Source organism: Scardinius erythrophthalmus (genome assembly GCF_964197995.2).
Source record: "Scardinius erythrophthalmus genome assembly, chromosome: 20".
Classification (NCBI taxonomy): Eukaryota; Metazoa; Chordata; class Actinopteri; order Cypriniformes; family Leuciscidae; genus Scardinius; species Scardinius erythrophthalmus.
The window spans coordinates 26609327-26635980 of NC_138240.1; the positions used below are offsets into that span (position 1 = coordinate 26609327).

Consider the following 26654-nt stretch of genomic DNA (forward strand, 5'->3'; position numbering starts at 1 on the left):
TAAATATCTTATTTAATATTATTTTTCAAAGATGAAAAAGTCATACATTTGGAACGACATGAGGGTGAGTAAATTACATTTTTTGTTGGGCAAATCCTCACTTCAACAGTTCATTAATGCACATTAAAATATATTGACTCGTATACTTTTGCATTTGAATGTTTACAAACTACTGTTAAACATCATATCAATGAAAATCCATAAATTATTTATATAAAACACAGCTACGTGAGTTCAGCTCAGTTTTATTCAATGAATTGAAGCATAATCAATATTACAGTTCCACAGTTATTGAAGATAAGAAACAAACCAATATATGAATGTCTTAATGACATGGAATCTTGAATAAAAAGAGAAGGCACAGGTCTACAAAATATATGCATAGCATCTGGAATAATTAATAAGGCTTCTCATTCAAATTCAGATATAAAATCATTTTTTGGAGTGTGCAGAACCAGTGGAAATCCTGTGAATAGTTTAGTGAACTCACTCAAAGTGATTGGCAACACTTGAATGAGCTCAGCAGAAGCTCTTGATTATGAATATTCTCATAACTGAATTTATATAACTGCAACACAGAAAACATCAAACTTTGTCCTAATGGCAAACAAATAAACAACATATGGTTATTTCCTCCGTCCTCCTTAAGAGAGATAATTGCTTCCTCATAGTTACACAAGCGGACAAGGTAGGTTAAAAACAAGTAAAAGTTTACTCATTGGTTAAAAACATTAATATTAATAAGAATATAACATGTAGTGGGGAGCAGATTTGCGATCGGTACCGTATGATAAGACTTCAGTTTTAAAACAAAGATCTTTGGTTTCACAACAGACAATCTTTCAACTCTTTTGTGATGTCAACAGGCTACATGACAACGCAAAAGATCCCGTTTTGAGGAAAGTATCACATTACCTGGAATTCAGGAAACAAAATTCTCCAAACAGTTATTGCTTCATTATTATCAATCGCAGGATGTCACAAGTATGTACATGTGCTCAAAAGGTTGATATCAAGCTTTCTTTAAAGAATGCCTGGTCAACATCTGGTCGACTATAATATAAAAACAAACATGTAGCATAAAACAATCCGATTTTGATTAATTTAACAGCCAATTCAGATAAATAAATAAAAAAAATCAAATAAAATCGAACAAAAAGAACAAATATGTAGTCAATATAGACCAGGGCACTGAAAATGAACTATATATCCAGTGTTAGAACAAAGGCCTTTCATAAGCAGAAGTATACATACAGAAAAATATATGTCTTCATTAAGGCATTTCTACAGAGGTAATTCTATAGGGTATTTCAGATAACTACTTAATATTAAAAACACTATCCTTCATTAATGAAACACCCCGTTCAGGTAAAAAGTGCTTATAGTGTAAAAATCCGCCCTTGATTTGAGCCCAAACAGACATAAGGCCGCATCAAAAGCAATGAAGCGTTGAAGTAAGGAAGTAATGAACGCAGTAGTCAAGATCGAAACAAAGCACTTCAGAGAGAAGGAAAATCTTCAAATACAAACTTAAGGCTTCAATAAATAATGCACTAAGAAGCCATCTCTTTGCCTAAATGGAAAGGTGCACAGAAAGACAATGAGATGCTCAATAAATAGGATGTGATTGTTGTTGGGTATCTTTTTTGGAGGGAGATCGTACCATGATCCAAACAGGAAAAAAAATACCCCAGCATTCAAACTGCAGAATTCTGGAATAGTTGGACCTGATATACCATCAAACATCCACATATAAAAAGAAGTTATTTGTAAGATATTGGTGGTGAAATCAGAATGTGAAGTCGTGCATTAAATATTAAAGAAAATAAACTGATTATGAGATTTAAAATTACATTCTGCCTGAAATCCAAAATCCTTCTGTGCATACCAGGCAAATCCCACAATATCAAAGTGTCTATCAGGGCAAATGTTCTGATCAAACCCTAACACTTGGAATTAAGTGAAAGCAGGATGGCTGGTTGTTCCTCCATGACGCGAACTAGCAGGTTATCGATGTATTCCTCTAACTCCACGATCCTGGAATCTTTTTTGGATAGTTCAGCCTGTTGCTTTACCACCAGTGTGATCAGTTCCTCCTGTGTGAGCTGGGTGAACGGACCGCTCTCTCCAATCTGGATGCGCAGTGAAATGAAGGAACACAGGAAAAAAAGAAAGTATAAGTTATACACAGTGAAATCAAAAGTTTGTGATTGATGTTTTTCATTATTCTAAAAACTATGGATGCACGGATATTGAAATTTTGGCTGATAATCATAATTATTTACATGTTATTGGCCAATATCAAAATTCTGTAATATTTTGTCCAAAAAAAAGAAAGAAAAAAAAAAGAACTAAAATTGTTTTAAATGCTACAAGCAAAAGTAGGGTCACAACATTATAGTGTACAGTATATTAAATGTAATCTAAATTAATTTCCACTTTTCAGTGTTAATAATAGATTGACATTTTTAAAAATTAACTGTAGGCGAGTGAACATAAAATACGAGAAATGACCATGCACACTTAAAAACCCCAAATCAGCCGATACTCGCGTTTAAAAACTAGAATCAAATTCAAAATGAAAGCAGACTTAAACAAATTGTGCCTGCATATGTTTTTTTTCACACATTTTTTAGTCCCATATGTGACCCTGGACCACAAAACCAGTCACATGGGTAATTTTTTTAAAAATTGAGATTTATACATCATATAAAAGCATCATATAAATAAAATTCCCATTGATGTATGTTTTGTTAGGAAAGGACAATATTTGGCCGAGATACAACTATTTAAAGATCTGGAATCTGAGGGTGCAAAAAAAAAAAAAAAAAAAATCGAAACATTGAGAAAATCGCCTTTAAAAGTTGTCCATTTATGTTCGTGATTGTGTTGCATTCACTCACAATTTCACAATTTTTTTTTTTATATATATATATTTACAGTAGGAAATTTACAAAATATCTTCATGGAACATGATCTTTACTTAATATCCTAATGATTTTTGGCATAAAAGAAAAATCTATATTTTTGACCCATAAAATGTATTGTTGGCTATTGCCACAAATATACCTGTGCTACTTGTTGTGACTGGTTTTGTGATCCAGGGTCACATATGTTAATTTGTGTTATTTAACAACTTATTCTTCAATGTGCTAAATCAGGGGTCGGCAACCTGTGGCACATGCGCCAACATTGGCACGTGAACAAAAGCGAGAGAGCGCTGTAGGTGAACGTGATTTCACCAAGTACAACGTGTTCCTGGATCAACATCTTTGTTGATCCTGGAACAACATTCCAATCAACTAATCAGATATGAGGGACAAGTTTAAAGTTTATGTCAAGTTTAGGCTTATAGCCCGGGTTAGGTGCTTCTAATCATTTACCTCTGATTTAAGGGATAAGTTATGGGTAGGGTTAGTTCTACATTTTCAGACAGGAATGGTTACAGTAATTATGTTGATCCAGGAACATGTCGTATTTGGCAAAATCACAGTGACAAGTGTATGGATTTCACTTCGATAAAGTACCTCACACCTGCATACAGATCTACATTTTGAGGTAATCATTCCTCACAGTAAGACAACTTGTTTTATTAAGTTAGGAGCTATAAATACTATTAAACGAGCCGCTGAAAGCACAACACAGATTAAGACAGCAGATGTATCACAAAAGTTAAGTCTGTTTGACTGACAGCTTACAGTTTGTTCTGCTGCATTTGTTGTGCTTAGCTTTGAGACAGAAAAAAAGTTAATGCTATAAATATCGAAGATAGGAGATAAGTACACAGAGTCCTTTTTAATATTCCACACACATCACAATGATGGTGATGTGCAAACTCTGTATACTCAGTGGGGTTTAGTAGGGTCACATTAGAAATCAAGTTATTCAAAGTCTAATTTAAACATGAAAACAGTAACTTGACAAATAAAACAAAAATTTGGAAAATTGCTTCAGAAATGGCACAGTGATTAACTAGGAAACTTAAAAATGGCACTTCATGACAAAAGGTTGCCGACCCCTGTGCTAGACAGCAAGGAGACAGAAACTAGGTCAATTACTGTACCTTTGACTTCTCAGCCATTTCCTTGATGGTGAAAGTCTTTGGGTCTTTCCCCACAGCCAGAACACTGGAAGACTGGCTCTCTGTGGTGTTCATGGGTTTCACTGGGTGAGGCCTAAGAAAAGAGAGATATAGACATATTATCAAAATGATATCAATATCATTTTCATTCATCCAAGAGGAGGATGTACACTTTTAAGAATAAAACAAACCCTTAGAAAAATGTAAAAGTAAACAAGGGCCCTTGAAGATGTACCCACTTCATTTTAGCATTCGATTAAGGAGCCATGGATATGTTTGGAAGGGCGTCCCTTATCGCTTATCTCATGCTAATAATTTAGTACTTTAGTGTTGCAAATTTTCTGTATGCACAGATTCCCTTAGATTTGCGAAAATGTGCATTTACAACCAAAGCACACTACATAGGATACTGCATACCGCAATTCGTGTTTGACCATTTCAGGAGAAATGAATGACTGGCAAAAAGTCAAATAAAAAATCTCAAATAACTTTTCTCAGATGATAACTAGACACCTCTTGCTGACGTAAACATGCAATGTGGTGATAGAATACATGTGGTCATGTTACAATGTTGCATATTACAGTTTTAAATTTTTGTTGCATACTATGTTTTTCACACACTAACTGCGGTATAAAGTACATACTGTCTCGTAAGCAGAAAGCAGTTCTTGGCATGTGTTAGTAAACCATTCCAAACTCACCCAATGTATAATTCCCAACAAAATCAAAAGATCAATAAAAGTACAGCAGAGAAATGTAAACCTCAAGTGTAAGCACCTTTGTGGTAAAGTAATTAAGAACCATGCAAAACATCACAATCTTTGTGCCCCAACACTCATGCTCACCAGTTAATTTCAGTATATGAATATGTGACCTCAGTCTTGTATGCATCACTTTTTATGTAAGCTTCAATGTGTATGTTATGTAAAGCTCACATCTACAGCCTTTCATATGGATCCAGTTTCATAAAACGTACACATTGTCAAGATAATCAATCTAATATGGCCTTCAATAACAAAACAGAACAGAGAAACCCCTGTATTATTTGACACTGCCTCGGTTCTATTTACACAAGTCTAAAAAGACCATGACATGTTGAACCACAAATAGCAACAATCAATAGCAAAATCCCAAGCCCACAATCCCAACCCTCAAGATCCCAGGAAGTAGTAACCAACCACTAAGCCACCAATTGAACAAATGCCTAAGGCCAGAGATTGATTGAGGTCAAATAAAAGCTGCTGATTTGAAAGCTGATGGGTTTAGCACAGAGGGGGTGACAGACTGTTAGAGGAGTTCAGTGAGTTGTTAGTAGGGGTCGGTCGGGAGAACTTTTCTCACCTTCTTGAATTAGAAACAGCACTTCCACTACTAACTGGCTGAGCCTCTGATGGCGAGACCCAAGCACGAAGTGTATTCCTGCCCCCAATAGGCGATTCAGACGTTACTAGGGTGGGTTCAATTCTGCTTGCTGGAGCAACACTAGTTACAGTCAGCTCAACGTCTTCAGCATCTTGTGAAGACTGAGAAACGGATCTATCCAGACTACTATTCTCTGTATCAGCTTTCCCAGTAGTTGTTATCGGGCGAGATGAATATTTCTTTCTAAGTGAAAAATTTCTATGAAATGACGCTCTGGCTTGTTCAGTAAAGCTGGGTGATTGTTTTCCGCGTTCTAATTTTGATGCAGTGCCGTTTTCAGAAAGATTTGTGAATAGATCACTTGTTCTTTTGTTTGCAGATTTGTTCTCTTTTTTATCAGTGGTTGATGCCTGATCTTCAGGATTTCCCATTTTCTTTGCGCCCCTTGTGAACAGGCCATCTTCATTTGTGGTCTGCTGTGGTAAAGCCCAGGGATCTTTAGATATGAAGTTATCACTTGGGAATGGGTCAAAATCAATCATTCCCTTCCCATCAGGTTCATTAGTCAGTTTCCCCAAATGAAGTTCTTCTGGAATTTCAGCAGTTTTAAGGTGATTTGCTTCAACAAACACATTTGTAGAAATGTTTTCCTTCTGGCCCTTGTGTGGATTCTCAACTTTGTTGTTTTCTAACATCATGGGTTGAGCTGTTACTTGCTTGTCTGGTTGGACTTGTCTGACTGGGTTCTTAACTAATGACTGTTGTCTGGGTTTGACTAAAGGCACCTCTTTAGCCACATCATCAGTCTTTGAATTAACATTTTGAATGGCTCTGGCAGCTGGAGTAGGCTTCTCTTTTGGCTGGGAGAGTTGATGGTTAATGGCATCAGGAGTCGGAGTCTTCTTTTCCTTCTCCTGAGGTATATGTCGACTTTGGACAGCGGGAGGTGACTTATTTTCCATGTTATTGGAGTTTTTAGGCTTATTGACCGTAGCATATAAAGGCTCTCTGATATGACCATGTTGGTCATTGGGCTCAACTGATGGTTCTGGTGTTGCAGGAGCTTTGGGTGGAATGAGTGCTTCTTTGTGCCTAGCAGGGGCAGGGGGAGGTACATCATTATTCCGTTGGTGCTGGTTAAGGTTTGCTGAGGTTCTGTCCTTTAAGACCGCATTCTTATTTGTCATCGGCTTCGCTGGTCCATCTACATTCATCTCTTCAGAGAAATCCCAGTTCCTCTGGTTTACCTCTGCGATAATATGGTCCCAACGTGTCTGACTCATCACCCCATGCCTCTTCTTGGGAAAGAGGGTTTCATAGTCTGGAAGAGGAAGAGACGGTCTATCTTTGGCATTCTGGGTATGCACTTGTCGCCCATTATCAGGATGGCTTTCAGTCTTGGACGAGCCCCCATGATTACCAGGGGGTAGAGGAGCCTTTCGCTTCTTGTCAGATTTGGGAGCTGAGAGGTTTTCCATGGACTCACTTGATTCAATGAAACTCCTCTGAGGTTTAGGAGGTGCCAAAGATGAATGTAGATCGGAAAACATGCCAAAAGACTCAAATGAATCAGTAGAGAGGGATGGGGAAAATGGAGAAGCGTGGATAGTGCTCTGGGTGTCTACAGAGTCTGAAGGGGATTGGGAATGGCTATTAACGGTTTCAGGCAGTACACTCAGAGCCAATCTGCCAAAGAGTAAAAACATAAAATGGTCAACTTACAGCTATACCAGTGCTTACAATCCAATATGTTTCTGCTGGGCATTACTACTGCAACTGAAAACACTAAGTTCAATCCATTTAATATGTACAGCACAGGACCCTCCTGTCTAAAATCTATTATATCTCAACTCAATACCGGACAACTACACTTTACATGAACAACTGAACATTCAAAACAATAGAAACAATGTCTTCTTAATATTAAATGACTTAAACACACAAATCTTTTTTAATAAAAAAAAAACAAAAACGAATTTTAATACATACAAATACATTTACTATTATTAAACGTAAATATTAATATTTTACTTATATTCTAGTTTTTAAACATAAACCCAAACCCCAGATAGACACGAGGAAATGTACCCTGCACTTCCAAATCTAAAAAGTCCACAAAAACAAAGACAACAAAACATTTTCCTGTCTCTTTCTATTCTCAGCTTTTGGAAAATTAGTTACTCACCATAACAGTTAATCACCACAAAACAGAAGTTCGCAAAATCCCAAGAACTCCCAGTACAAATACAGTTTTCCCTAAGACAATGTCTCTTAGTCACTGTCTGTAAGAGCACAAGATCATCATCTTTGACAACTTGTTTAGCTCCATACCAGAAGATTAGCACATGACGATCCAGTACACATTCCTTCCTCCACTAACCAATCAAATGCCTTCGGCAAAACAGGTTAAGTTAGTTACAAAGGGCCAAAATGCAAATAATTTAATACAATATAACCTATTTTGAGCACACTTTGTGTTGTGTGCACTAAATGCCATAAATAACGTACTGGGCTATATTTAGTATGGCCTAAAGTATTACAGATACAGCACTCAACAGAAGATTGAATGAAGAGCTTTTTATTTGAGTAAATCATTGTGATACAACATATTCCACTTTCACCCAAGGGTATGAAACTCAGTCATACCTGAACCACCACACCTAGTTGAGAAACAATGATTTCATCCCATCCTTACAGAAAACCCACACCCATACACAAACACTTGCACAATGGGATAAAGCTGTGCTGAGAGACAAAAAAGCTAAAAGCTAATGGAGGTCTTTGAACGAGAAACACTTTCAGTAACAACCTCAGTGTGTAGCAATTTGAGCCGTTTAACTAAAACTACTTGTGCACTTACTCTCTTGACCTGTTATGGAGCGCAACTTCAGATCTTCTGTTATTAATCATCTGTTAAAGCAATTTTCGCATGTCTAAATGAAGGAGTTCTTCTTTAAGAGCAGTAGAGTAGACAGAGGTGAGAGGAGTCGAGTTTCAGCCTGGGTTTCCCTCAGCTCTCAGATGGCAAGATACTAACTGCATTACAAGACAGCCTGACGCATCATTCAGCATGCAGCCTCAGCATGAGGTCGGCTGAATATAATACAGACCTCTACATTTTTAGTTTCTTTTTAGATCTTATAAGAATGCTAATAAATGTGGGTGTTTAAAAGAAAAGCAACTAACATGGAGCTCAAGGGTAGAACAATGCTCAGATAGTTCCCTGGGGTTGATTTAGAGCTGGCTGATATTAATGATAGTTAATTTATATGCACATGGAAAGTCTCATCTATATTATAATAATAATAATAAATAAATAAATAAATAAATGTTCTTTATAGATATAAGATTCGTAATGTACATGACAGTTCCAAATTTTGGTGTCAGTAATATTTTTAATGTTTTACTTAATCAAAAATAGTAAAAACGGTAATATTATGAAAAATTACAATTTAAAACAACTGTTTTGTATTTTAATAAATCTTAAAATGTAATGCATTTTCAGCATCATTACGCCAGTCTTCAGTGTCACATGATCCTTCAGAAATTATTCTAATATGCTGATTTGGTGCTTAAGAAACATTTCTCATTCTTATTAATGTTGGTAACAGTTGTTAAATTTTTTTTGTGGAAACAAAATATATATCTTCTTTGAGGAATAGAAAGTTCAAAAGAACAGCAATTATTTAAAATATAATATTTTGTAACATTATCAATTTCTTTACTGTCACTTTTAATCAAATTAAATGGATTATTGCTAAATAAAAGTATTAATTTCTTCTTTTTTTTTTAAATCTCAATAACCCAAGACTTTTGAATAGTAGTGTATAATGTAAGAACTCAAGCAGTAAAAATGTAGTTAAATACAATTAAGGCGTTGTTTTTCAATAATTGAATAAAAGGAAGCATTAATAATACAATATTAAGCAACAATATAACAATGTAGAAATATGTATCAAGTTAAATTTTTTTCTAAAACATTTTAATGAGATTAAACTTAAAGCCTTTTTTTGCTTTTGAAATCACTATTAAAACACCTGTCTGAATCAACAGACACGGATATACTGCGGGTTAAATAACAAAAGCATTTTTAAAATGTCAAATATGTTTACAATGTTAATTGTTCAAATTATTATATGTAGGCCTACACCTTTTATGAATTTCACATTAATTAAGTCACCTCTGTCTGTGATTATGATGCACATAATATGCTTCCCTCCAAAACTCCCTCCCTGATATAAATGTTTATGCAGATATGGTTTGGATCACAGTCTTGGTGTTAGACCGGTTGGGTACGGAGTTAAATGAATGTTGCTGTTGTTGATTAACGTGCCGGGTGTTCTGGTACGTAAAGGGGCGGGACGGTCACCAAACAGGACCCATGCAAGACTCTGGCTAACTAGTGTAACAAGCACTACAGGAAACTTAATGGTCAATCAATTGTGCATTAAAACCATCACAACATTGCTTAATATTATATCACTATTAAATGCATTGCTAATTAGTGAATATTCATTCAATATTCAGCCATAAATCAAGACGAGGTTCATTAATATGCGCACTCACCTCGGCTTGACGGCAGACACTTTCGCTGTGCGACTGGGTAAAGCAATAGCTGTTGGCGTTGGGGGGAGGGTGGTCCTAGCGCCCCTCCGTGGGTCCGTGGATCTCTCTTCTGGGAAAGAGGCTGGGTTATCCGGGCTGAGGGGAATTTCTTCAAACGGGTTTATGGAGGAGGGCGCGTCCAGACGTTTGGGTTCATTTATTGCTTCCTCTCTCTTCTCCTCCTTCTTCCTTCCGATGCCAAAAAGAGAGGAAAGACGTTCGGTTACTCTGGACTCCTCATGGTGCCGCTGCTCCTCGGCCCGCTGCGTCTCCTCCTCGCTGCCCTTCTTCTGCAGCTCTTCCTCTTCCTTGCGCTTCTTCTCCTGCTCTTCAAGTCTGCTTTTCCTCTCTTCCTCTTGTTTTTTCTCTAGTTCTTGCTGCTTCCTCGACTCTTTTTCTTCCTGTCGGTCCAGCATCTCTTGAAGGCTTCTTCCTCCAGGTTTCTTAGCCTTCTCCACCGCCTCTACTTGACTGAGGCTCCTGTCCTCTAGAGGGCTCTGTGAGGCAAGAGGAGTTTTGTCTAGCACTTCAGGCTTGTATGAGGGGATACTCAGGCCTTTAAATGAGTCGATGGACATGTCGGAAGCATTTCTTTGATGGTGTTTACGAACATCCTCTACTGAACCCTTTCCTGAGCTGTTCAGACTGAGCGTGGAGCCAAAAGCAGCTTTCGGTTCTTGCTCCTCAGCATAAACATGGTTGCCGTTGATACACAGGTTATTCTGCTCCGGGATGTTTTGTTTAGAGCGGCTCAGAAGAGAAAAGGGGCCAAGAGATGCTTTGCTGTCTGAGCTGTCAGTGCGCTTGTGTCCCAGAATTTTAAACCTCTTTTTCACTGCAAGAGAAAATAGACAATATGTGTTAAAACACCAATGTCCACAAGGTCCAAAATGTATTTGGATAATGTCAGAAACTTAAGCCACACATAAAAATGTTAAACTTTTTGATTTGTAACTGGTGTCAAGGTGAATTTTAGTAGATGTATGCGCTACATATAAAATTTTATATTTTATATTATATATATATATATATAGCCTGAAAAAGCACAAGCAGTGATTTTAATGCAATTCAAATTAAGGTGTTTTATCTCACTGTTTTTCTATTTTAATAGAAGGAAAAAAAATTGTAACGATACACAGTAATAAACAGAAATATTTACCTACTTACACTAGGAATAAATTACATTTAAAAAGAAAAGTTATTTTAAATTGTGATAACATTTCACATTGTTACTGGTTTACAGTGTTTTTCATTAAATAAATGTAGGCTTAAGCATAAGAGACTTCTTTCAAAAACATAAGAAAAAAAACTCAATTACTCAAATTTTGGACTGTTTACAAATTAGTGCACATTTCTATAAAAAAACAAAAAACACTATGAATAAAATGTGATCCATGTCTGACTACTTTTAATATGATACTTATAATTATGCTTTTAAAAGCTTAATCTAAAGGGGGAAAAAATGAAAAAGGGTGGATAACATATATTTGGACTAGATGCATAACCTTTGACCTTACCATCAGGAGAGTCCACATTAAGTCCGGACGATCTGCTGCTGCTGAGTGAACTGTTCTTCTCAGGCAGGGTGCCCAGGGTTGACATGGACTGGGACACATTCCTTTGGAGGTTTGTCTTTGGTCCAAAAAAGGATTTCAGTTTTGATTTCTTCTTAGGAGCGTCTGAACCACCCTCTCCTTCTCCTTCACTGTCGGTTCCCACTGAGGAGGGCACGATCGCAGAGGCGGAATCCGACAGGCCGTCTTTCTTCTTCCCACGAATTTTATCCTTGAGCTTGGAGATGCCAGAGCGAGGCTTGTCTGTCATGGAGAGGTCAAACATGCTGGCTGACATGTTATTCCTCATGAACTGAATGTCCAAATGAACTTCCCCTCGGTCCTTCTCTTGTTTCCCATTCTTATCCACCAGCTTGTACCAACTGCAAAGAGAATCAAACAAGGTCTTCATTAGATTGCATGACAGTTGTGCTCTTTTTTTCCTTATTAAAGCGGTCCTATTATGCTTTTTGACATTTTTAACTTTCTTTAGTGTGTAATGTTGCTGTTTAAGCATGAAAAATAAGGTCTGCAAAGTTACAAAGCCAATCCAAAGGGAGTGAAATGCCTCCATTTTAGTGTTGAGTTTTCTTCCGATAATGGACACATCACGATATTCCTCATTTAAATAATTCTCGCCAAAGGCATACGTGCAAAAAAAAAAAAAGAAAAAAAAGGAGTGAGGCCTGGTTGAGTTGCATTAGTAGTGTGTTGAAACTCGCGGTACAGTCGACCAATCAGAGCACATTGCAGTTTTCAGAAGGAGGGGCTTCATAGAGACAGGAACTAAACAGAGCGTTACTGACAGACTGGGAAAATAGGTGTTGCAATAATGTAAAATATGTGAAAAATTATAATTTTTTTAACATTCAAAGATGAAACCCTATCCTCGTAGACTCCAAAATCAAAATCAAGACTTCAAAAAAGGGCATAATAGATCCCTTTTAACGATGGTCATTTATTTGAATTATTTCAGCTTATTTAAAGTCTTATTTTTTAAATCACATTAAAGTAAATAAAACTATTAGAAATAATTTGTGCTCATTAAAATAAAGCTAAAATAAAATATAAATATTAGAAAAAGAAAACTTAAAAAAAAAATTGTCTTGGCAAATAACTAAAATAAAAGTTGAAGTTGAAGGACTAAAATTTCCAAAAATTAAATACGTTTTAAAAGCTTAAATAGTAATAAAAAGGCACATACAATTACTAAATAATGCTAAAATAACACTGCATGTTATGCAAGTAATTTATGATTTAAGTGTCATTTTGGAAACATTTCATATATGCATTGTTGCAAATTGTCTTGACTTTTGTAAAATATATTTTTTAAAGATAAAAAAATAGATTTGTATGTGTGGGGAAAGAACTGTAGAAAAACCCTGTAATCTCCAGCTTGTTGTTCATTATTATTATTTTTATTATTTTATTATGTGAGAATAACAAGGCCACAGAGTGATCATTAGCATTCATTATACAAAAAAAAAAAAAGCTGCACCTGACCAATCAGAACTAAATAATTTAGAGAGTCGAACATGATTTTATCATAACCCTATGAGCACACATGATTAAGTGGTTAAGATCCGGGCTATGATACCCTTTGTTTTATTATATAAGCTAAATTCATTGATTTAAATGGTGGTGGGATCAAAACTAAATTACTGTACACAAATAGAGATGCCAGATTTTCACATGGGAGTTTACTGTGCCAGTAAATGATGAAGGTCAGAGAAGCCCTCCTACTGATGAAATAAAGGGAAAAATGTCTTTGTTTAGCCCACGCTTGTCCACTCATTTCTGCTCGGCAATTTTTTCAGCAGAGCAGCAGGTAGGAGAGTTCTGGAGTTTAGTATCTGTAATAATGAATAAGCCATTATCCGCCCATGCTGTTGTCATAATAGACTCCTGAACACTGGGATCATGGGTAGTCTACAGTCACACTGACACCAAACAGCGGCTCCCACGGATGAATCGGATTAAACGTGGCATGTGTTCAGAGGAAGCAGCTGCAGCAGAATTCCAAGTATTTAGGTTTGGACCCCCACAGGACAGGAGTTTTGGACAGACTGCTACTACAATTTTAAGAAGAAAAAAAATCATGAACATTTTTCCCTTTTAGAATAACACGTAAAAGCGATTTCAGGGCTCAACAATAAGAATGACCCACTGTGAGAGAGATTCAGCAAGACATCAGTTATGTTGTGAATCATATGCAATCATTGTTTTGTTGTTGAAATGTTATATTTGTAAAAAGGAAAAATGTATATTAATGAAATAATAATATACATTTATATAATTTGGGTTTGAAAACTGTTTCACTCAACTCTAACCCTAACCCTATAGTAAGTACATATAGTTAATTATTATTCAGTACTTTAATGTATAATTAATTACCAGTGTTTGTTAAGTTACTCTAGTAATTAATCTCTAGCTACTAATTAAATATGCAATAGCGTAATTAAATTACTGTACTAATTACTTTTTCTAAAAAGTATTGCATTACTTATTACTATTTACTTTCCAAATCCCATGTCAACATCAGCTGAACAATACAATACATGAAACTGCAGTTCTAATTCCTTAAACAAAATAAAATTGTATAAATTATGCTTGACGTTAATTTGATGTTAAATCCACTATTGTGTTAGATAGAATTGTTCTAATGCAATTACATCAGAAGTAACTAATTAAATTACCCAAAAATTAAGAGTAATCCCTTACTTTACTTTTTCAAGGGAAAAGTAATTAAATTACAGTAATTACATATTTAGTAATGCATTAATTACATTGTAACACTGTCACCTTAAAATAATGCGTAACCATTCATTCTTATTAAAAATGATTCAGAATCACTTCTGTTTCATAACAATCAATCACTGTTTACGGATACGATACAAATAAAATATAACGGAAATTAAAAATAAATTATCTTTGCTTTCTCTTTTATAAAAGTATTTATTTTGTTTAATTTCCTAATACTTCAAATCATAAAATATGAAAAATAATAGCCTTATCAGTTTATGCAACCGGCCCATGAACTCATATTGAAGTCATTGACATACTAAAAAAGCCAAGCCGTTCTCACTTCAAAGGTGTCCAATAATGATAATGAAAAATCATGCATTATAAATTCAAACCCTTTACATAACAAATATATTTCCTTTTCACTAAGCCCTGAATGTGTGTACATTTTTCAGTGTTTTGTTGTGCAGAAACACTTCACCTTTATGTTTTTTTTTTTCAAAGAATAATACTGTAGTTCAAAATGCTCTCATCTATGCTTGGAATCACATCCAAATGGGAAAAACTAAAGAAGCCCAAGACCAGGAAACACAGACTATCAGTCCGTTAGTGGACCGTATACAGTTGGACCACAGCAGGAAACTCAAATCTGGAGTTTCGGGGTGGGGAAAGACTTAAGGGAATTCATGCCTATCAGCAATCGAAGCTCAAGGAATGTTCTTCATGAGGTCACTGTTTAGAATGTGATAAGGAGAGTTCTTTCAAGATAATCCAAGCCTATTTACATTATCTTCTTCTCTAAAGTTTGTTTGGACCAAAGGGGAAGTGAACAACAGATGCTTGACAAACGCAGCACAGAATATCACATCGACCTTTTCCCTTTTAATAGATCACCTTGCAGTCAAACCCATTTTTAGTCTCTTTCATAAGCATTCATCTTCAACACAGCATTCTCTCGCAGCTCTCAGGAATCGATCCAGATGGTCATGCCTGAAAGATCTTTGTTATCTGAGACAACATTCGAAAAATTTGACGAATGGACTTCATGTGAACATCCAACACATCCCTCGCAGCTAATCTAACACACACACACACACACACACACACAGGTTTATCTCTTTATACAGGGAAAAAGTAACTTAAACAAACAGTTGCGGTTCCTAATCTAACTTCAGCTGCAATCATTAACTCCGTCTGAGAAGGGCACAGTGAACTACGCTGTGCTCTTACCAGGAAAAGCCTTCTATCATTTTCAGGGATAAACAAGTCACATTTATACAAAAATCAAGGAAGTAGATCTACTGCCCGATTTCATCCAGATTCACATTATAACAATGAAAGGAGTCTGGTTTAAGTGATCAGTTCATGCACGTAAAGGACGAGCCTTCATCTATTAGTTTTTTGAGGGACTAAAAGATGCGGTCAACAAGGTTACTAGGGTTCTAGCAAAAAGAACGTTTCGTAAGCAACTCGTGTTGACAGTCTTCATGTACTCCAGACATCAGAGCCACTGAAGACGCAGTGGATTAGTTGTATATTTTCGAAGGGACTGCGCCCCCTAGTTTATGTCTGCGCGAATCATTTTACACCAGACTGCTTTGTGAACGAGGGTCAATACAAAACACAGGTTTTGCTAAAAGGTTGTTACTCAAGAATGGGTCAGTACCAACTGTTCGTGATCCAACTTATAGTCTCCGGAGCGATACTGGCCACGGCAGTAATGGAATGGAGAGCGCGCACTTTATTACAGTTCATAGGAGTTGTTTTACGGATATAAAGTTTCCAGTTTATTAAGCAGCACCCCCTGAAAAGGCATATGGTTTGTATTGTTTACTGTTAATTATAACAAATGTGTTTGTGTAATTTGCTGTGTATGTTGATGACAATGCAAGAGAGAGAGAGAGTTTATGGATAAGACTTTAATGCGCACTTCTTATACAGTGTTTTTCTGGAGTAAAACTGACATTTCATCTTTTGTGTGATAAAACTCATCAGTAAAGTTGTCCACAATGTCCGCTACAACAGGCTTGTACTACTAATAGTGGATAAAATCAAGATGACAACATAAGTTATAAGTAATTAAACTAAACTATACCTGTTCTATCTCCATAGAGCATTTATTCTCCGGCTCTGTAGGCATTATTGTCCGACTCCGCTTCAAACTGAACACCGCTACTGACAGTTTCTGACATTTTAGGTGCTTGGGATTGTCCCGTTTTGTTGCTGATATGAGCACTTGAAGCTTCGCCCTCTTCTTGAAATGTGGCGGAAGCAGCAGCTCATTTGCATTTAAAGGGACACGCGTAAAAACTGCCAATTTTTGCTCACCTCCAAAAAGTGGCAATTTTAACATGTTATAAAAATGATCTGTGGGGTATTTTGAGCTAAAACTTCAAATAAACACTCTGGGGACATCAGAGACTTATTTTACATCTTGTAAAAAGGGGCATCTGATGTCACCTTTAAAATCGATTACTCAACGTTGTCACACCAGCCCAAAAATCCCCACACAGTTGAGCAAAACGGCAGTCCAGTATGACACATTCAGAAGTCAAAAATAGCAAATGTCAAAAATAAAACTATTAAATGCTCTTAGAGGACTTCCTCTTAATAAAAATAGCACTGCTGTTAAAAAACACTGGGCTATGCAGAGTATTTAATCTTCACTGAAATAAATTAAAATTAAAACAAACTGTTCCTCTAAAAAAAGAAATCAAATGAAAATGATAAACATAATACTAATTTAAAACAAAATTTCAATTTCAATTTGAATTAAACTCGTCTAACCTTGCAGTGAATGGGGCACATAAGGGTTAACAGGAACCATGAGTTCACAACGATTCCCTTTATTTGTTTCAGGTACACAAAACCATGTTTGCAGAGAAACTTTAAACCAAGGGCACAGCCACTGCGAGACTGCAAAACAAACGGGTGCAGCAAGTTTCATCTGCTCTTTTATTTATGGGATAACAAATGATTTCATAAAGAGTTTGAGAGGTCATATGACATGGGAATAGTTGGCCTGGATAAAGGTATAGCAAAATCATTTGAAAAATTATCCACTGAGTTTAAGAATTAACCACACCTTAGTCTAAATAAGCCTGGACTGAAGACTACGTACAGATACTTACACTGGACTGGAGACTCAAAAGATGGAAAGGCGCTAAAACGTGACAGGCCTGGGACTTTAAAATGCCTTGGAAGGGGGAAAATTGCCATATTAAATTTAGATAAGAACTGTCTAACTACTAATTTTATTACTATGTCATTAATACTGCAATAATATAGCATTTTTGTCTCATATTTGGATATTCTTATAAGAGACAATGCTCAGCTGACCCACACCTCAATGTCAAAGCTGCCATATCAACATTACCCTGAAGTAGGACAGTAACACGACACCAGCAAGCTCTAAGAAAAAGAGAAGGCAAAATTCAATCCCTTGTGTGTTCGTAATGAGAGGGAGAAAGAACGAGAAAGAAAGAGAGATGGCTTGTGTTTTATGAGCAGTGCTTGCAGTGCACAATACTATAATGAAGTGCCAGTGCCAACATTTACAGCTTTCCCAGACTGTCAATACTATCTGATGATAAATTAATATGGAGGACTTTTTGATTACAAAATAAATTAGACTAGAAACCTTGATGGTTCTGGACTTGATGATGATGCTGAGAGGAAGATCACATAAGAAGCTGGATCCAGCTTTGTTTCTATATCTGGAAAGTCATGGTCACTATGAAATTATTTGACAATGCAAATCGGGGAAAATAACTCAACTCTCCAGTTGATCGGTCATATATACTCCGATCTCTATTGCTTGGTTAGATCTGATGCTTCTATATGTCAGCTCTCAACCAATGATGATACTCCTTAATTTACATGTTGCACACTGAAAAGTAAAAATAAATAAATGCAGTGTTTCCCCTACCAGTATATAAGGGGGGCGCCCCGCCCTCCTAACGGCTCCCCCCGCCCCCCCTTGGAGGTCAAGTAAATTTGATTTGATTTTCTTTATAGCGCCAGATTACAATTTGTTATTTTATATAAAAAAAAAACTACATGGCCCTTAAGTAATATGTTATTTATCTTATTTCCACGATGGCATGTCTTTTCTGTCTGTGTTTGCGCGTTTACAATTATCCCAATGAGTGCGCACGTGCGCACACTCACACACAAACAAACACTTGCGTCACATACAGTTGAGCACTAGCGGACAGAGAGCGCGCGGCGGGAAATATATGTCGCTGAACTGAAGATGGCAACACTCGCTCTACTGCGAGTAGCAGCCGGAGTAGCTCTCCTGCTCCAAGTCTAACGCCCGGTTCACATATATTTCGTTTGCGGTGAGTATTTTTTCCCGTACACTGCACGCGGATGCAGTCCGTCGATGATCGATCCGTTCCAGTTGCGGTGCGTATACAGCAGTGCAGAGATCGTTTCCGCACCGAGTCTATTTCTGCTGTGCTGCAAACGCTGAATTAAAGTGACAGCGCATGTTTCGTGATCAAAATGAACACCGATTGACCTGAAAATGTAGTAATTTCACCATAAGTGCGATTAATTAAATAAAATGTAGTAATCTCACCATAAATTTATTTAATTAATTACTACTTTTTTCACTTTAAGACTGAGTTAAAGCAAGGAAAACTACAATTTACCTCAACAAGGCGACATAATGAACAACACTCGTCTCATTCGTGGAGGTGGAAAAACAAGTTCTTTGTGACATGCAAGATTTATTGTATTAAAATTTAAATACAAAAGATTTAAATATAAGTACATGGTTAAATATTTTACCACTTGCTTGAACAATTTAATATATAATTATATAGAAGTAATGCATTGAATAATACATTGTTTAAATTGTGTTTACGTGAACGCGCGTTCACAGCAGTGGTGCGTCTGACAGGATTATTCTCTCCAATAAATGCATCATAGAAATAAAAACTTCTCATAAAAAAGCCCTTTTGAAATTTGTTTGTCATATATATGTATTAACTAACATTAACGAACAATGAATGACCAATATATTTGTTAGTATTTATAAATCTTTTTTTAGTTGGTAGTTAAAAAATAAAACTATTTAAGCTCTGGTCCATTAATATTAACAAATACTTCTATAAATTTAACAAAGGTTATTTGCAAAAGTCAATTTTAAAAAGATTTAAATATGTTTATTTATTTTTTTAAAGAGATATCTTATGTTAACATTTTTTAACTTTTACAAACCATTACCCTCCCAGACAATTTATGTGACAGATAGATAGATAGATAGATAGATAGATAGATAGATAGATAGATAGATAGATAGATAGATAGATAGATAGAGATAGATAGATAGATAGATAGATAGATAGATAGATAGTGTCTGTGTCAATTTTCCCCAAACAAACCAACCAACCCCCCCCCCCAAACCTGTAAACCTAGGGGAAACACTGTAAATGTATAAATAAATGCATGAAGTAATAAATAAATAAATAAACAAACGAAAGAATAAATAAATAAAATAAAAAAAGTTATATAAAAAAGTAATACAAAAAACAAATTCAAGGTTAAATTTAATTAAAAATTAATTATATTTGTTTTATCAAATCAGTTATTCCTTTATTTATTTTCCTGTTATTACATCCATCCATCCATCTATACTGAACAAAACTATAAATGCAACACTTTTGTTTTTGCCCCCATTTTTCATGAGCTGAACTCAAAGATCGAAGACTTTTTCTATGTATACAAAAGGCCTATTTCTCTAAAATATTGTTCACAAAACTGTCTAAATCTGTGTTAGTGAGCACTTCTTTGCCGAGATAATCCATCCTGATCATGTGTGGCATATCAAGATGCTGATTGGACAGCATGATTATTGCACAGGTGTGCCTTAGGCTAGCCACAATAAAAGGCCACTCTAAAATGTGCAGTTTTTAAAAAAAGCAAAAAAAAGTTTGCAAAAACAAACGTGTTGCATTTATAATTTTGTTAAGGTGTACCCATCCGTCCATCCATCTATCTATCATTTCTCCAGGTTTGGTCCTCCATATACTAAGGCATTTTATTAAGCCTCTAGAACAATTTTTCCCCCCTCATAAAACAGAATTAGAACATGGTTTATTATAACGGCTTCCACATACTGCCATGAAAGTTATGGACTTTAATGAAAATAAAAGAGCAAATAGTTACATTATGTTTCATTCTTAGTACTCATATTCGATAAATTAATCTATTTTGGATCAAAGTCAAAGACAGACAAAATGAAGCGAATAAACAAAGCCTATGACCTTCAGTGCTAATAGATTACAGAAAGTATGACATGCACAATACTTATCAAAGCTGAGTTTATTATGGGAGACACAATAAAGTGATTCAGTGATACTTCAGCCAAGACCTCCTTCAAAACACACCTGAAATAAATCACACATTTTAAGTGTTTTTCTCATTACGTCATAAGGAGCTTTGCATTCCTATTTTACATTGGAAGCCTACATGGATACACCCAAACATTCACGTCACAATTATTAACATACTTCACCATTACATATAGTCTCAGGTACAGTACACACCTGCTTTAAATGGCAACCATGTGAACTGGGGCAAACCCAAGGCAAATAGACAGATCTCACACGTCCATTTCACTCTCTGTTTTAGGAAGTCAAACCAATAGGCAAATAAAAGGTCCTCTGTATTTGAATAAAGAGCAGCCCACATTAAAAAAGAACAAACTCTGAAAATTATTTAAAAAAATAAAAAATTATAATAATATAATTTATTATTATTATTATTATTATTATTATTATTATTTTAATATTTGGTAAGTTGTTATATTTAGTTTTTTCTATTCTATCAATTGTTCTGAGAAAGTGAATAATAATAATAATTATTATTATTATTATTATTATTATTGGTAATATAAAAAAACAATACAAAAACATTTATTATTAAAAAAACTACTACTACTGTTATTATCATGAATCACTATTATTATTATTTTTTATTTTATTTTTTTACAACTAATATAAAAGTTACACATTGTTCTATTGAATGTTGGATTTTTCATGCAATCATAATATTCTATTATAATTTAGTCACTCTTACGGATTGCAAGCAGACCTTTTAAAACCTAAGTTTCTTAACAGAAGGCCATAATATGCCTATACAGTTTTAATATAAAAGATGTACCTCTAGTGTCTTTAGGTTGGATTCGTATTTAAATTACTAAACTGCATGAACCAGATCTGAAAGGAAAAGAACACCGTGTTCACACGCACACCTGCACGCACACACACGCACACGCACTATTCTAAAAGGTGGTGGAAAGTGCACACCAATGTATGTTAATATACACCATTAACCCAACCTAGGGTGTCACTCATGCTTGTCAGTTAATGACTAGTGAAGTTTTGTAGCAATGGGCTGGGAAGGGTGGAGAGGAATGTAAAAACGACATTATTTGTAATACAGTTAGACTGGTTGTGCAAGATTATGATGGACTGTTTTACTCTATTAATCATATTTACTTGCTTGCTTGGAATAATAAACTATGACTTTTCAAAAGCATACAGAAAAAAAAAAAAAAACCTGACCCAAGAAAATTAACAGATCCGCTAATGAAGTTGCCACCAGTTACTCCTGATATTAATAATTGTTCTACAGCTGTTATAAGCAACATTACAAAGACTTTAAAAGGGTTTATGGCACACATATTTTTATCTTAGCCTAATTAGTAGGAATCATCTTGACAGAAAAAAAAGTCAGAGTGAAAAAAGCTTTCCTGTTAAAATTGAACCAAGTAATTCTACATGGAGCAGAGCTCACCATCATAAATGCTGACATTTTGAGATTACATGACAATAGATTCAATGGGCCAAGTCACTAGTAGTAACAACAACATCAATAATAATAATAATAATAATAATAATAATGTTTATTTTATATTGCACTTTTTCTGTGCTCGAAAGGTATACTAAACAAGCAAACCAAAAACAAACATGGTCATGGTCAAGATCATGGAACAGATCATGTGTGAGATCCACTGGTTCAAACAAGCAGACCCTGATGGAGCAATGAATCAAACGGGTTTGACAATCTGCAGCACAAACGGCACACAACAAGAACAAACGGCACAGGGCCTCAAACGCTGAAGGCCACCGGGCAAAAAGACAGGTCACTTCACGTTCTCTCTCTCAAAGACCAGAACAGAAGTCGACTGGACAAATCAGCAAGCCAACCTAATATGCAAATAAAGGGAAACTCGCATGCCGTCTGTTTTTGAATACGAGCAGCCCTCATTTCCAAAGGTGAAAATGAAAAGCTGGAGAAAAATTAAGCTCAAGCAACGACTACATTGAAACTAAACTTAAAAAAAAAAAAGTTTGTGTTCTGTTTCTGTGGTGCCTAGGCTATTTATATATTTTCTGTTGAACTAGTTCTTGTTATTTATTGTCAAAAATTGACAATTCAGTTCCTAGTATTGAGGTAGACATGTGCCGGTATTCGGTAATGCGATAAATCGCGGTAATGAATATGCACGATATTGTTATCGCGGGCACTTCAAAATACCGTGAAAAATAATAGATCAGAATTTATATTTATAGAACGCGCATTAGCTTATTTTCCATCAACCGCTTAAACAAACACTATATGCTGCGCGAAACACGTGCACACTCTGATGTAAACAATCCCCACATGAAGAGCTGTGTGCATGCGGCAGTGCGCACTCTAGTCTAATGTAAACAATCTTCACATGGAGAAGAAGCACGGCGGAAGGAGGAACGCTGCCGACGATTTATCCCCTTCTAAAAGCAGAGCTGTCAACTCTACGCATTCAGTGTGAGAGACTCACGCAATCGACACTTCTCACACGCTCTCGCGCCACACATTAATTTTCTCACTCAGAGAAAAATCGCGGAGCAAAGAGTACACTGACATTGACAGACTAGACAGCAGGTTACTTTTGAAAATTCTCAGCTCTCATTTTCTGTCCATTTTATTACGAAATTCAGACAATAAATACCGTTTTGGTGCTTGTAAATGTGACGTGACAGATCGCTGTAGCGCCTCAGTTCAAGTAAACCGATCATCTGTTACTTTTTATTTAAAGATACAGAACAACTTACCGAAAGGTATTTATGCCTCACACATAATATCGATCAATCAATGTTTTTCAACCACGGAAAGAGGTCAATAAAACTGCAGGTGAACAATTGTCACAGAACGTTACATTTACCTCAGGAAAGCCATTTAATGACCAACACGTAGCTGACTAGAAAAAATAGCTATAGAGAGGAGTATTTTGCTAAATATGTGCACTATATTACATTTGTATTATATTTTTACTTGTGTCATAATTTATTATAATGAAAACCAAATTATATTTTATTTAATTTGTTCATTTTTAACCTTTAATAATTATAGCAATTAAAATACCGTGATAATACCGAATACCGTGATAAAAGCTCAATCAATTAATTGCAGCATGAAAATTTGATACCGGCACATGCCTATATTGAGGCAAGCATGACTTTTATATTCAGGGTTAGGGCCTATATATACACATACATATATAGCCTACATAGATGTAAAGTAAGTTGTCCCTTATTTTCACTATATGAATGACAGCCCAAATTATGTGGCTTTTTTAGATGTTCTGGGAGTTTTTTGTGATAATAGTTCAACTTTTCGCATAATGGACAAAATGTAGGGGGGGGGGGTGAAAAATTTGAAATATTTGGGTCTATTTCTAGCTCTTTTTAAACAAACACCTAGCAACACCCTAGCAACCACACAGCAACATTCAGAACACCTTAGCAACCTTATAACAACATCCTGGTGGCAGGTCGATACCTAAAAACATTTAAAAACTACAAACCTTGTTTGATTTGTTTGGCCGCCTCAAACATTTCGACATCGACGAGCGCTGTTATACTGCTTAGGCAAACCAGCATAAAAACGTAAAACTTTGTCATGCTACGAACAAATAAAGCGGGTGCGTAATGAAGTGCAGCCAGCATCAAAATATGGGGGCAAAAATTTGGCCTTTCCAATTATCTATGATTTCCATCAAAATATATAGTGGATATGGCCCTGTGTTGCAGTGTTAACAATTCAATAAGTTTGGAACTATCCATTAGTTAACTCATTCAGAATTCATTCTTTGAAGTGAATCATGGTAGATTTGTAATTATTTGCAACCCACAGCCTATTTGACAAATTATTTTTGAATATAGCCTATTATGTTGACTCATACTGAGTGGAGAGGAGGAAAACATTTCGTGACTGTACCAAAATATAACTCTGAATATGAGGAACAGGTTGATTAAAAATAATTCCTATAGTTAGTACAGATTTTATTTCTTAAGTTTTGACTAAATAGACAAAAATCAGTGATGTGACGTAGCTGAATCGTTTCTGCCTCATCACAACATTTCGATGTATCCATCACACGTCATCACACGTATACAGTAAGGGATTAAATATTAGGCTACTGTAGGCTATAATGGTCATGAAAACACAAACACCCAGGAGACGAAATGTACTTTTACTTGACGAACATTTGTTTTAAAAGGGTGGAGTACTGAATCCTGCCTATACAAAAGAGGAGACCAAAACATACTTTGATGAACTGTTTGAAACCTTATCGCTTTGAACTTTAAAAACCTTTGAGTCATAATGGGATGCTTTTATGACGCAAAGATACAATGTTACTGCCCCATAGGACAGAATGACACTCACTCGGTCTTTTTGCGTGATCTGTTGGCGTGGAGGTCCACTAAGTTGATGACAGCCTGTCCCAAAAACTTATCCAGTCCCACCAGGGCTCGGTGCATCGCGATGATGTAAAGCGTGCATCGCTCCGCGTTTCCCTGATGGAAGAGCGGCAGATCGAACGTCGCTTCTTCCTTCCATTCGGGCGATACGCATTTCTCCGCTACGGACGTGGAAAACTTGTCCTTGCCCACCTGCATGATGGCATATGCGTCGTTCGTTCCATTTTTGCCCTTGATCCGCAGGTTTCGCGCTTTGAGAACTGTTACCTGAACGCTGGTGGGATACCACTGCTGGTCACCCAAAGACATTCTCAGTTAAAGTCCAGGTTCAAGCGGGACGAAAAGTTGCGCTTTGTTCGTTGGATCCCGCTTGGTGTTTGTCTAGAATCCGGCGTCGCTCTGGCTGTCCTGCGTGTAACTGTTTGGGAGATCTTATATAAGTCCCGCCCCTCGCGCATGACGTCACTGTCACCCCAGCGTTCAGGTGATGCAGGTATCACATCATTCTTCACATCATTCAACTATTAATGAAGAGCTTTTGATTGAACACTCAGCCCTGTGACAACATTATTTATTTATTTTAAATCCCGGCCTTTTAACAACGTTGCACCACTTTTAATCTTTGTTTGGTCATGACTTTTTCCAACCATTTTAACCTCAAAGTGCGACGCCAAAGGTGTACAGTAAACGATGCGAGTTTGCCTACAGTGTCAGCGAGTTGTTTAGCAACAGACAACCAATCAGAAACTGCCTTGCCGATTACCTCATTAAATATCATTGCATGTGTACAGTCACAAATCCCTTCACGTCTGAGTTCAGTTTACCTTAATAGACATTTTAGAAACTGTTGAAGAATTTCCTTATTAGCGTTTCCTCAATTTACTTCCTTAGACTTTATCTGTCTAGAGATGAATCACTGTAGGCCTAAAGCTCAGATAAAAGCTTAAAGGGATAGTTCACCCAAAAATAAAAAAATAAATATGTCGTTTTTTACTCACCCTATAGTGTTGTTCATAGTTCGAATTACAGGGGGTACTGGGGGGTACTATACCCCCCAATGAAGACCAAGTACCCCCCAAAGGGACAGAAATATCAGTTTTGGGGGGGGGGTCAGATATATTTTCTGATATTGTGAAAAAATGTAATTACAGTTACAATACAAGTCAACTCACTGTAGGATAGTTTTAATGTACAGCGATTTCAGACACCCCTATTGTGGACCGTACCATTTTTAACCACCGTGGCGCTAGAAGCAACGGAGATAGAGAACGACTTCAACTTCTCACGCAAGTGTCAGTTGAATGACAAAACGCTAGTTTCATAAAGTATCATTCTTTTCAACATTCCTTATTTCTATATACAGAAATATTTAAAATAATCTAATACAGTTATAATTTTCAATGTAAATTATTTAATTTTATTGGTAACAGCCTAGTGTCTAATTATTTTAATTGAATATATTTATCAAATATAAGAATTTGAAATGAAAGATGGAGCATTCATTTAATAAAATTAGGGGAAAATGCCCTTTATAAAGGTACAGAAAATTAT

General features: G+C 36.0%; 1 protein-coding gene across 2 annotated transcripts; it reads right to left on the minus strand.

Moving 5' to 3' along the window:
• Positions 1-227: 227 nt before the first annotated feature.
• Positions 228-25523, minus strand: rab11fip1a (RAB11 family interacting protein 1 (class I) a). Of its 2 annotated transcripts, XM_081349019.1 has the most exons (6): positions 25069-25513; positions 11566-11984; positions 10010-10883; positions 5423-7129; positions 4064-4175; positions 231-2132 (listed from the first exon to the last, which is right to left on the minus strand). In XM_081349019.1, exons 1-6 carry the CDS (start codon positions 25410-25412, stop codon positions 1944-1946), a joined length of 3645 nt encoding a protein of 1214 aa, XP_081205145.1. In that variant the 5' UTR covers positions 25413-25513; the 3' UTR covers positions 231-1943. The 2 variants fall into 2 exon arrangements, with proteins under 2 accessions (XP_081205146.1, XP_081205145.1); XM_081349020.1 differs by lacking the exon at positions 5423-7129 and having other exon boundaries at positions 228-2132; positions 25069-25523.
• Between the last annotated feature and the right edge of the window lie 1131 nt (positions 25524-26654).

Coding starts and splice junctions, on each gene's coding strand:
- rab11fip1a (XM_081349019.1), bottom strand. CDS start 25,412: ATGTCTTTGGGTGACCAGCAGTGGTATCCCACCAGCGTTCAGGTAACA. Junction 10,884..11,565: donor TAATGTGGACTCTCCTGATG/GTAAGGTCAAAG, acceptor TTTCTCTTGCAG/TGAAAAAGAGGTTTAAAATT. Junction 7,130..10,009: donor GTGTCTGCCGTCAAGCCGAG/GTGAGTGCGCAT, acceptor ACTCTTTGGCAG/ATTGGCTCTGAGTGTACTGC.